The sequence below is a fragment of the Leptopilina boulardi genome, unplaced genomic scaffold (assembly GCF_019393585.1).
Source record: "Leptopilina boulardi isolate dan_hultmark-lab unplaced genomic scaffold, ZJU_Lbou_2.1 LbouV2_224, whole genome shotgun sequence".
Lineage (NCBI taxonomy): Eukaryota > Metazoa > Arthropoda > Insecta > Hymenoptera > Figitidae > Leptopilina > Leptopilina boulardi.
Window position 1 is genome coordinate 2261090 of NW_026137779.1, and position 13660 is coordinate 2274749.

A 13660-nucleotide genomic window follows, 5' to 3' on the forward strand; every position below is an offset into this window, starting at 1 on the left:
TCAAATACACAAAACATGTCTTATTATGAAATTAATAATTTTTTTTATTACAAATTTACATCAGGGCGAAATATATATGTGACACGGACAGTTAAAAGGGACTTACGATCCGAAAAAAAGATTTCGAGAAAAACGACTTTGAAGTTTAGCAAGTTGGTTTTGATGCTTGTGAACGTTTTAATGAATTAAAACTTGTTACTCGGAGGTTTTGGGGGTCGCTGATGACGATTATGATGTTATTTTTTGAAAATTCAAAATGGCGGATTCAATATGGCGGATGACTTTTTTAAAAATTGATCAGATTCGCTTGAAATTCGTCACTCGGGGATTTTCGGGGTCGCTGATTACGAATATGGTGTTAGTTTTTAAAAATTTAAAATGGCGGATCCAATATGGGGGAAGACTTTTTTAAAAATTGATCTGATTCGCTTGAAATTCGTTACTCGGGGGTTTTTGGGGTCAGTGATTACGAATATGATGTTAGTTTTTAAAAATTCAAAATGGCGGATCCAATATGGCGGATGACTTTTTTAAAAATTGATCGGATTTGCTTGAAAATCGTTACTCAGGGGTTTTTGGGGTCGCTGATTACAAATATGATGTTAGTTTTTAAAAATTTTAAATGGCGGATCCAATATGGAGGACAACATTTAAAATTTGTTCGAATTTGTGTAAAAGTCAAAAATTTCGTTGGATCTGCCATTTTGAATTTTTAAAAACTAACATCGGATTCGTAATCAGCGACCCCAAAAACCCCCGAGTAACGAATTTCAAGCGAATCAGATCAATTTTTAAAAACGTCATCCGCCATATTGGATCCGCCATTTTGAACTTTTAAAAACTAACATCGTATTCGTAATCAGCGAGCCCAAAAACCCCCGAGTAACGAATTTCAAGCGAATCCGATCAATTTTTAAAAAAGCCATCCGCCATACTGAATCCGCCATTTTGAATTTTCAAAAACTAACAGCGGATTCGTAATCAGCGACCCCGAAAACCTCTGAGTAACGAGTTTCAAGCGAATTTGACTAATTTTAGAAAAGTTTGTCAAATTTGATTTTGTTGTACTTTTTTTTGTCAAGGTACCTAACTTTGAAGTGAAATTGTTAAAAAACTAATGCAGCTAGAAAGCTGCGGTTTAATGCGTTGGAAAGAGCGGCTTATTTACTATAAGAATCAATAAAAAAATGAAAATCGATTTTTTCGGACCGTAGGTCTCTTTTAACTGTCTGTGTCACATATATTTACAAGTATAAAATATGCATCACACATTCAACATCAAATTAATTATTTACGTGCAGAAGTGGAATAACAATGAAGCTATTATTTTGATTAATTTTGAGTCACTTTCTTTTAATGGCATTAACATGAATTATTTGGTTCGGAGAAAGTGTTTCAGAATTTTCAATGTAAATTAATAGAAAAAGAAAAAACCTAAGATAAGCAACTACTATCTTGGATATAAAACCACATATACGGCACTGTCAAATTTAAACTGTTCAAATTTAACTTTATATTTAAGACAAAGGACAGCTACATAACATTGTTCCGACACAGTTCTAGAACTACGTTGGAACATCACTTGCAGATTATTTGTGACTAACGTGTTACAGAAATGTTACGTAACATTGTTACAGAATTGTTCCGAATTGTAGTAACAAATGTCTTCCAGAACTTAACAGCAACAGAATTTCAGAACAGCTACATAACATTGTTCTGGCACAGTTCTAGAACTACGTTAGAACGTCAGTTACAGGTCACTTGTGACTATTGTGTTATAGAACTGTGACGTAACATAGTTACAGAATTGTTCCATTTTGTAATAACAAATGTTTTCTAGAACTTAACTGCAACAAAATTTCAGAACAGATACATAACATTCTTCTAGCACAGTTCTAGAACTACCTTGGAACGTCAGTTACAGATCATTTGTGACTTTCGTGTTATAGACATGTTACATAACATTGTTATAGAACTGTGACGTTATCATAATATAGAACAGTTCTGTCACTCTTTTGTAACAACTGTTCTGTAAAACTGTGACATCACTGTTATAGAACATTTATAGAACGTGTTTGCTGGGTTCTTATTTGACTGTGATGAAGAATCTGAGAATTGTTCTTCGAATTTTCTCTTTTTTTTATTTCGCTATAGCTGCTTCTAATTCTTTAACGCATCCATGTTTAACCTATCCAAGTATTTATTTATAAAAATTTTAAAAATATTATTATTATTAGAAAATTAGTTTTTATAATCATGGATTTTGTTTGCCATTTTAAGAATTAATTTACAAATCAATTAATAAGGTACAATTTCGAGACGGGGTTGCTAAAATTTATTTTTATAAACTCTTAAATAAAAGTCTATATAAAACTTCCGAATACAAATAAATTAATTAATTAAAATCTTATTTAAAAAAATCTTGTACACTGTTTAAATTATGCAGGTAAATCCCCTATATTGCAACAGTAAACCAAACAAATAAGATGGAACACGAGCACATGAAAAACAGAATGTAAACACTTGGTACAATGCGCAGCATGCGAGCGCAGAGGCTATGTTCTTTTGCTATCACTTTGTGCGCTTTTTTTGAAATACGAAATTATTAATTTTTCAAAGCAATAAAAAAGTGCAAAGAAAGTAACGAAATAACTTAAAATTAAAATTTACTATTAAAATAGTAACTAAGTTACGTTACAAGTTACTTTTTAAAAAAGTAACTTAGTTAGGTACGTTATAAGTTACAAGTAAAGTAACTTTTTCAGTAACTTAGTTACTAATAACTAGTTACTACCCAACACTGGTGAATACACTGCGCTGCAGTTTATTCTGTAACTTTTTTATTTCGACGAATTTTGATTTAATATTTTGGGATTATATTTCCAAGATGATTTGGAACAGAAAAATGCAAAAAAAATCGATTTTTTTGACGGTGTAAAGTGTAATACTACCTTAAGTCCTAATAAATCGATGGTTAAATTTTTGTGAAGGCATTATTTTTTGTTTTCGAGATATTAATGAATTAACTATCAAAAGTTAATAAAAAATGAAATATTTTACAAACAAATAAAATTAGAATAATTTTAAAAATACTATTCCCTGGTTATCGAAATCCGCATCCAACAAGCCCTATATGAACTATTTTAGATAAACGGTTGTTAAATTAATTATTAATAATAAAAATTATTTAAATAATTAATAACATTTGAAGAAATGAAGTTAATTCATTTTTTATTTGGAAGACTATCTAATTCTGCGTCAAATAAAACCAGTGTAAATAGCATTTTTAACAATCTAAATTATTAACAGATGATTATTGAAAATCATTGTTTCAGCACCCCACGGCACAACTCGGCAGAAGTTGCCTTCTTACTAGGAATGGTATTTTTCAATCTTTCTTTAAATAACATTTTATATTTAATTTTCGATTCTTAGTAATACTTAATATTCTTTTTTTGACGCAGAATTAGATGATCTTCCAAATAAAAAATGAATTGACGATTTAACTTCATTTCTTCCAATGTTATTAATTATTTAAATAATTTTTATTATTAATTATTAATTTAAAACCCGCTTATTCAAAACAGTTCAAATAGGGCTCGTTGGGTGCAGTTTTCGATAAGCAATAGAATGGTATTTATAAAATTATTCTAATTTTATTCAATTTTATTTTAATCAAAAAAATCTAAAAATACAAAAAAAATAAGGAGTGTAAAATCCTGCCGCACACCTTCACGTGGTACACTCTGGTGTTGTGGATAACTGTTAAACTGTTTACTAGCTAATTGCGGAAGTGGATTTTTATAGTTTTTTTTTCATATTTAATATTTAAATTATTGATTTTCGCCATATTTCATCCACTGTTTTTAATTTCTAAAATGTAAATTTGAATTCAGATGACACTGAAAATCTTTGAGTAATAAGTTTTAAGTAATTTTGATTGCTTTTTAATTTTTCTGACCGCCATATGGATCCGCCATTTTGAGTTTTGAAAAACTAATATCAGATTCGTAATCAACGACCTTGAAAACCTCTGAGTAACGTGTTTCAAGTAAAAACTGCCGCATTTAGAAAAATATGTGTGCCATGTTGAATACCCTGTTTTGAATTTTGAAAAACTAACAGCAGATTCGTAATCAGCGACCCTAAAAACCTAAGTTCACTTAGTTTCAAAAATTTTGATGGTAAAAAAGTTTCTTAACATTTTGGCCCCACATTTAAGATTTTACTCCTCACAATGAAGGGGTTAACCAACCCAGTAAAAAAAAAGAATTAGAAGTAAGCGAAAAGAATTGGTGGTAACTTAAGCTGAATGCGGTTTGTCGAAAAAACCGATTTGGAACGTTACGGTAAATTATTTGTTTCTTACCGTGAATTCTTTTCTCTTAAACATTTGAATTGACGTTTGTTTATTCGAGTTTGCATTATAAATGAATAAGAATAAATGTTTCGAAGTCTAAAAAAGCCGATTTGGAATAAGAAATATATAATTTTTTGAAAAGAAATAAAAGTGAAATGTGATAGATTTACCGACAATTTTACCATGTGAGTACTACTCATATGGTAAATTTATCATATGAACACTACTCACTTGATAAAATCGTCGGTGAATCTGTCACACTTCGCTTTCATTTATTTTTTTTAAATTATATATTTCTTATTCCAAATCGGCTTTTTTAGACTTCGAAGCATTTATTTTATTCATTTATAATGCAAACTCGAATAAACAAACGTCAATTCAAATGTTTAAGAGAAAAGAATTCACGGTAAGAAACAAATAATTTACCGTAACGTTCCAAATCGGTTTTTTCGACAAACTGCATTCAGCTTAAGTTACCACCAATTCTTATCGCTTACTCCCAATTCTTTTTTTTTTACTGGGAAATTGACAAAAATAGGAAAAGAACTAGGCGCAATTGCGCCTACATCTAGGGTTTCGTGGCGCTTTAAATTTTAATTAAAAAAAAAAATAAATCAAAAATAAATAATTTAAAAATAAATAATAAAATTTATTTTATAAATTTTATGTACTATTAAATTTTATTTATTTAGCAAAATTTTTATTATAAATTAATTATAAATTATAAAATATTAATTTCTATAAATTAATTCTCCCCCAGACAGTAAATTCGAAGAAAATCAAAAATTGGCAAAATCAAAATTCAAAAAGGTAAATGAAAGAAAAAAGAAAGAGTGGCTGTGGAGTGGAGGTCTTTCTTCTATCATTTATCTTTTTTGATTCACAAACAAAAACATTAGGTAAAATGTCCATTCGATAATGTCCACTATTATGACATGTCAACTATAGGGACATGTCAACTATAGGGACATGTCAACTATATGGACATGTCAACTATTGGGACATGTCAATTACTGAGACAGGTGAACTACTGGGACATGTTAATTATAGGGGCATGTTAACTAATGGGACATGTAATGTCCATTCATGTAATGTCCATTCGGGAAAATGTCCATTCAGTAAATGGAGATTTTGGATCTGTGGGGCCCCAAAATTTGAATTTGGGATCTGTGGCGCCCCAAAATTCGAATTTGGGATCTGTGGGGCCCCAAAATTTCAATTTGGGAGCTATGGTGCCCCAAAATTTGAATTTGAGATCTGTGATGCCCCAAAATTCGAATTTGGGATCTGTGGGGCCCAAAAATTCGAATTTGGGAGCTATGGTGCCACAAAATTCGAATTTGGGATCTCTGGTGCCCCCAAAATTCGAATTTGGGATCTGTGGTGCCCCAAAAGTTTAATTTGGGATCTGTGGGGCCCCAAAATTTGAATTTGGGATCTGTGGGGCCCCAAAATTCGATTTTGGGATCTGTGGTGCCCCAAAAGTTTAATTTGGGATCTGTGGGGCCCCAAAATTCGATTTTGGGATCTGTGGTGCCCCAAAAGTTTAATTTGGGATCTGTGGGGCCCCAAAATTTGAATTTAGGATCTGTGGTGCCCCAAAATTTTAATTTGGGATCTGTGCCCTAAAATTTGATTTTGGGAGCTGTGGTGCCCCAAAATATACTACGGACAGACGGACGCCAAAGTGAAACTATAAGGCTTTCGGCCATGGGCCACGAAACCCTAAAAATGGCAATCAAAGAAAATCAAAAATTGGCAAAAATCAAAATTGATAAAAAAGGTAAATGAAAGAAAAAAGAAAGAGTGGCTGCGGAGTGGAGGTCTTTTTTCTATCATTTATCTTTTTTGATTCACAAACAAAAACATTAGGTAAAATGTCCATTCGATAATGTCCACTATTAAGACATGAACTATTAGAGACATGTCAACTATAGGGACATGTCAACTACTGGGACATGCCCCTATAGAGACATGTCAACTATTGGGACATGTCAATTACTGAGACAGGTCAACTACTGGGACATGTCAATTACTGAGACAGGTCAACTACTGGGACATGTCAACTATTGGGGTTTGTACTACGGACAGACGGACGCCAAAGTGAAACTATAAGGCTTTCGGCCATGGGCCACGAAACCCTAAAAATGGCAATCAAAGAAAATCAAAAATTGGCAAAAATCAAAATTGATAAAAAAGGTAAATGAAAGAAAAAAGAAAGAGTGGCTGCGGAGTGGAGGTCTTTTTTCTATCATTTATCTTTTTTGATTCACAAACAAAAACATTAGGTAAAATGTCCATTCGATAATGTCCACTATTAAGACATGAACTATTAGAGACATGTCAACTATAGGGACATGTCAACTACTGGGACATGCCCCTATAGAGACATGTCAACTATTGGGACATGTCAATTACTGAGACAGGTCAACTACTGGGACATGTCAATTACTGAGACAGGTCAACTACTGGGACATGTCAACTATTGGGGTTTGTACTACGGACAGACGGACGCCAAAGTGAAACTATAAGGCTTTCGGCCATGGGCCACGAAACCCTAAAAATCAAAACTTCAAGTGAATTTCTGTTACGGGACTCATAACACAGGCACACAAAAAAAAAAGTTGTCTGTTTCTTGAACAAGACATATATTTCCTATAGTATTTTGGACCGCTGAAACCGAATCTGAGCTCAGAATTGCTCCATCACCCTCAGTTTTTTTTTTAATCGACCAAAACCACCCTTAAACGGACAAATTCACACTTCGGAGATAAAAAAAAAATCAAATTATTTTTTAAAAAAACCGAATTTTACATCTACGAAACTTTGTTCCACTAACTCAAAAAATAAAGCCAGCATTGATCCATCACCCTCTGAAATCGAAAAAACTAGCCCTAATCTGAAGAATCAAATTCAGGAGGTAAAACAATAAAATAACTGATTAAAAAATTTTATTACCAGGTATTTTTACTCCAGCAAGGCAGAAACAAAGCCAGAAATACTCCCTCACCCTCTAAAATTTTTTTAAATCGAAAGAAACACCCTTAAATAGAAAAATTCAAATTTAATAAGTAAAAAATATTAAATTACCGGTTTCTTTAAAAACAGAACCTTACATGTATGTACACGGAGAGAAAAAAAAAGTTGTAACTACTTTCCTTCAAGTCGTCATTCTGATCATATGAAGTCAAGTAGATACAACCGGGGAGCCAGGCCGTTTTGACTTGGCTCTTTCATTGCTACTACTGTGTTCTCAGGCAATACCGACCAAGCGATTGGCCTATTGCTTTGACTTGCCGCTTGGCGTTTGCTTCTACTTTGCTTTACACATGTGTGAAGACCGGTAGAAGCAAACGCCAAGCGGCAAGTCAAAGCAATAGGCCAATCGCTTGGTCGGTATTGCCTGAGAACACAGTAGTAGCAATGAAAGAGCCAAGTCAAAACGGCCTGGCTCCCCGGTTGTAACTACTTGACTTCATATGATCAGAATGATGACTTGAAGGAAAGTAGTTACAACTTTTTTTTTCTCTCCGTGTAGTTTAGCTCTACTAACTCAAAAAAAAGCCAGCATTGATCCATCACATTCTGAATTTTTTTAATAAAAAAAACTACCCTTAATCTGATAAACCAAACTTAGGAGGTAATACAATATAATTATATTGTATTACCTCCTAAGTTTGATTCTTTAGATTAAGGGTAGTTTTTTCTATTTAAAAAAATTCAGAGGTTGATGGATCAATGCTGGCTTTTTTTTGAGTTAGTGGAGCGGAAATACATAAATGTAGTAAGGTTCTATTTTAAAAAAGTCAGTTATTTAATTTTTAATCTCCTAAATTGGAATTTGTCCGATTAAGGGTGGTTTTTTCGATTTAAAAAAATTTTAGAGGGTGAGGGAGCATTTCTGGCTTTGTTTCAGCATTGCTGGAGTAAAAATACCTGGTTATAAACTTTTTTAATCAGTTACTTTATTGTTTTACCTCCTAAGTTTGATTCTTCAGTTTAAGGGTAGTTTTTTTTAATAAAAAAATTCTGAGTGTGATGGATCAATGCTGGCTTTATTTTTTTGAGTTTTTTCAATTTAAAAAAAATTTAGAGTGTGAGGGAGCATTTCTGGCTTCGTTTATGCATTACTGGAGTAAAAATATCTGGTTATAAAATTTGTCAATCAGTTATTTTGTTGTTTTATCTCCTGAATTTGATTCTTCAGATTAGGGGTAGTTTTTTCGATTTAAAAAAATTCAGAGGGTGATGGATCAATGCTGGCTTTATTTTTTTGAGTTAGTAGAGCAAAACTATATACATGTAAGGTTCTGTTTTTAAAAAAAGCCGGTAATATAATATTTGTTTACTTCTTAAATTTGAATTTTTCTATTTAAGGGTTGTTTTTCGATTTAAAAAAAATTTAGAGGGTGAGGGAGCATTTCTGGCTTTGTTTCTGCATTGCTGGAGTAAAAATATCTGGTTATAAAATTTGTCAATCAGTTATTTTATTGTTTTATCTCCTGAATTTGGTTCTTCAGATTAGGGGTAGTTTTTTCGATTAAAAAAATTCAGGGGGTGCTGGATCAATGCTGGCTTTGTTTTTGAGTTAGTGGAGCAAAGTTTCGTAGATGTAAAATTCGGTTTTTTTAAAAAATAATTTGATTTTTTTTTTATCTCCGAAGTGTGAATTTGTCCGTTTAAGGGTGGTTTTGGTCGATTTAAAAAAAAACTGAGAATGATGGAGCAATTCTGAGCTCAGGTTCGGTTTCAGCGACTTAAAATACTATAGGAAATATATGTCTTGTTCAAGAAACAGACAACTTTTTTTTTGTGTGCCTGTGTAAGGAATAAGAAAAAAATTTTGTATGATTTTTAAGTCTGGTTTCTTTGAAATGTGAGATAAAATACTGACACAGTTTGAATTTGATTTTCAAGTTTTTATGTATTGAGTGATAACTTAAATTATCTTGCTACCAATTATCAAAATAAAAGATTGACAATACTCAGAACCTCTTGTAGGTGATCTGAGGTTATATAATAAATATAAGAAAAAAGAATTATAATTATGAGAAATTAGGATTATGGCAGAGTTCGAAAAAGTGTTATTTAAAATATAGAACCTGTAAAAATAAATTTATAATGTATCAAGCAGAAATATATATATGGGGTAAAATTCCAGTAGCGAAGTAAGTGAAAAAAGAGTTGATCGGATCGGGCTGTAACTTGCACATAGTTAAGCCCTAAGGGTGAATAGTTTAACCAAGAAGTATTGTTAGGTTTTTTCAAAAATTGTCGGAGAGGGAGAGGGTTGAATTTTTTTGAATTTAAATTGTGAATTTTTGAAGACTTGTAACTTTTAAACAGAAGGAAGAACAAAAATTTGTCCTGTATGTTTTCGAAAGGTTTTCTCCTGCTTTTTCAAATAGTGCAACAAAATTTTTAAAAAATTTAAACTTTGACCCCTTTTTGAAAATTAAACTTTTTTCGAATTTTTTTTTAAGTTCGGTCTTTTTTATTTTTTTTATTAATTTTTTTTTGAAAGCAAAAAATGTGTATTTTCACCACAAAAAATAGTGAGATGTCCTCTTTTGTTATTTTCGAAATATGAATAAATTAATTAATTAATGTTAATAAAAAATGAAATATTTCACAAATAAATAAAGATATTGCAATGCTAAAGGTACCAATTAAAAGCTGACGTAATTCCGCATTCAACGAGCCCTATATGGACTATTTTGGATTAGAGGGTTTTTTATAAACAATTGCCACGTTAGCCAATTGTTTATTAATAATCCACTAACCCAAAGTACTTTATATAGTGATCGTTGAATGCGGAATTTTGTCAACTTTCTTTTAATAACGTCACAATTACGATACCTTTATTCGTTTATAAAATATATAATTTTTTATTAACTATAATTAATTAATTAACTAATATCTCGAAAATTACAAAAAAGGACATCTCAATATTTCTTGAGGTAAAAATGCACATTTTTAACTTTCAAAAAGAAATAAATAAATTTTAAAAAAAGACTGAACTTAAAAAAAAGTCAAAAAAATTTTTGATTTTCAGAAAAAAGGGTCAAGTTTTGATTTTTTTGAAATTTTTTTTCACCAATCGAAAGAGCACAAAAAACATTTGGAAAACACATATGTAAAGAATTTTTTTATCTACTTATATATTATTTACAATTTTTATAAATTTGCGCATCCAACGAGACCTATATAAAGTACGTTGGATTAGTATATTGTTAATGAACAATTGGCTAACATAGCAATTGTTTATAAAAAATCCTCTAATCAAAAATAGTCCATAAAGGGCTCGTTGGATGCGGAATTACGTCAGCTTTTAATTGGTACTTTTAGAATTGCAATAACTTTATTTATTTGTGAAATATTTCATTTTTTATAACATTAATTAATTAATTACTTAATATTTCTAAAATAACAAAAAACGACATCTTAATACTTTTTGTGGTGAAAATACACATTTTTAGCTTTAAAAAAAATAAAAAGGACCGAACTTAAAAAAAAATTCGAAAAAAGTTTAATTTTCAAAAAGGGGTCAAAGTTTAAATTTTTTAAAAATTTTGTTGCACTATTTGAAAAAGCAGGAGAAAACCTTTCGAAAACATACAGGACAAATTTTTGTTCTTCCTTCTGTTTAAAAGTTACAAGTCTTCAAAAATTCACAGTTTAAATTCAAAAAAATTCAACCCCCTCCCTCTCCGACAGTTTTTGAAAAAACCTTACAATACTTCGTGGTTAAACTACTCACCCCTAAGACTAAATTATGTGCAAGTTACAGCCCGATCCGATCAACTTTTTTTTCACTTTGTTCGCTACAGGAATTTTACCCCATATACATTTTTGCTTGATACATTATAAATTTATTTTTACAGGTTCTACATTTTAAATAACACTTTTTCGAACTCTGCCATAATCCTAATTTTTTATAATTATAATTCTTTATTCTTCTATTAATATTTATTGTTATATTCATTATATAGTTTGTTAAGAATTTAAACAGTAATTATTATCAAAAGTACACTTTTCTCTAAATTGAAAAACTTTATTTTAAACTTTCTTATGCATGTAAATAAATTTTTTTCTGTGTAAATATAAGGCTTGGTGTAACAACAATAACCACAACCAATTTTTTTTTTAAAGAAAAGCATTATTTCCTTCAAATAAAACTTTTTTTATGATTAGCAGACATACTTTTCGATAAATACGAGTTTTAAAATACCTTCTTTTTTTCGACTGATTACCATACAGTCCCATTAATTTATTTAATGTCTGTTAAATTCAAACACCGTGTATTCACAAATAATGTCTGTCTTTGTCTCTGATCAAGTTGATTTGATATTTTATGTACTTTTGCATTTTGCAATGTCCTCTTGTTTTGTTGTATGTCTGTTCCAGACTATTTAATGTATCGAACTTCCAAAATACAAAAAAAAAAAATAAAAAATTAAAAAGTTTTTTTTTTTTTTTTAAATTTGAATTCGATAATTTACGAAAGTTTCTTCGTGTATAATTTAAACGCAATATTTGACTACTGTGAATTCAATACATTAAGTTCTCATACTGCAATTCTTGAAAATCAACGACTTTAGAGACTGTCAAATAAAGCTTGGACACGAAAACAATGCATGCCATTTAAACAACTTGCGTGAGTGTAAATTGAATTAATCATATAATTTATTTTTAAATTCATCAATAAGGTGATCGAACAAAACGATGAATATGTTACAGATTAATATTATTTGTTCTGTGGAAAAATAAATGCCTTTCAAAAACATGCAAAGGAGTTCTTCATGATTTTCCAACAACCCAATAATTCTCTCCATTTTTCATGAAAAAAAGTTAATTTAATTTTTACAATAACCGCTTTTTTTATCATCATGCTTCTTACAATACAAACGTAATCAACAAAACAGTATAATTGATAAAACGTACTTACTTTCCTCTTCCATTTCTTCCAACCTGAAAAAGAAAAAAATATTATTTTTTAAAGACAATACTTTCAAGTATAAAAAATAATTCATAAATTAATTAGTTTTTTAATTATATGATAAGCTGGATGAAAATTTCGCAAACAAATCATTCGAAATTAAGGGGAAAACCACATTCTGAGGTTTATTTTTATGGATTTTTTTTGTAGGAAGAATTAATTAAAATTCAGTGACATTTGGGCATCATTTTATTGTGCTTTTGAACAATCTTTGTTTGTACATTTTTTGAGCCATTTTGAAGAGAAATAAGGAATTCAGTGCCCTTCCAGAAAAAATCGATTGAAAACAATAAGACAGAAATTTCTATTGTCCCCAATCGTGTTCTTACAATTGAGGACGATTGACTTTCTTATTATATTCAATCTTGTTGCAGGGCTTTTCAACCCACATAGAGTTTGTTGTTAAATTTTTTTAACTTTAACTGATGTTAACTTCATTAATTACACAAGCCTGCAAAAAAACAAAATTTCCGTTGTCAGTGATCGAGAAGTCATTTTCCGTAATTTTTAGTGCACTGAATCCGAATCTGGCAACGAAAACCTCCCATCACGTTAGGATTTTGAGAAAAGTGTAGGTAAAAGTCCCAAAAATCACTTTTTTGGAAGTTTTTGAAAATTTCTACCAGGTAAATAAGGGCCACCCTTCCAGATAGCAAAATGCGCTCACAGTGTCAGACATGTAGCTCGCACGCCGTTTAATTGCAAAATTGCCTGGTATTCAGCCAAATATTCTGGAATTGATATAATTAAAATTTATGATTCAAATTAAAAATCTTAAATTTTTACATTTCGTGGTTATTTTTTGTATGTTCCGTGGATATTGTTGAAACATAACAATTTCCATTTCTCTGTGTCAATGATAAGTTGATTTGAATTCTGCTTCACATTTGAGACACAACAGGGAGAAAGGCACTCAAAATAAAAGGAAAGGGGGATTTAATTAATAAACACTCGCGAATATAAACATTTCTTCAATTATCCTGAAATTAGTATTTGTTTTAATCAAATAATAATCAATCCTTGTACAAACAACTGCTTGGTCGCGTTAATCTGTCACCTCGTTTTCACTACGTCCGATATCTTTAAAGTTATATAGTATACAGTATTCTGCGCATGCTTGCGTTGAACACGAATAAACTTTTATTTGAATTAAATATATTATTTATTTGCCACAATGTACCTTTTTAAAAAGTACTAATAAAATTGTTTATTTGTAAGAAACATATACGACAATTTCAAACAAACATTTATTTATTTAATTTAAATAAAATATTTATTTGAAATAAATAAAAATGAATTAA

At 30.4% G+C, this 13660-nt stretch overlaps 1 protein-coding gene and 1 long non-coding RNA gene across 2 annotated transcripts in view; one reads left to right on the plus strand and one right to left on the minus strand.

Moving 5' to 3' along the window:
- LOC127279870 (uncharacterized) overlaps nt 1–13660 on the minus strand; it is a 574826-nt gene that overhangs the window by 199499 nt on the left and 361667 nt on the right. Inside the window, exon 3 of the mRNA XM_051302516.1 lies at nt 12309–12331. Within this exon, the coding sequence (XP_051158473.1) occupies nt 12309–12331 (23 nt within the window). The remainder of the gene's footprint in view (nt 1–12308; nt 12332–13660) is intronic.
- Nucleotides 5940–6926, plus strand: LOC127279877 (uncharacterized). The gene is made up of 3 exons (XR_007842728.1): nt 5940–6370; nt 6405–6786; nt 6821–6926. It is a non-coding gene; the product is annotated as an uncharacterized LOC127279877 (long non-coding RNA).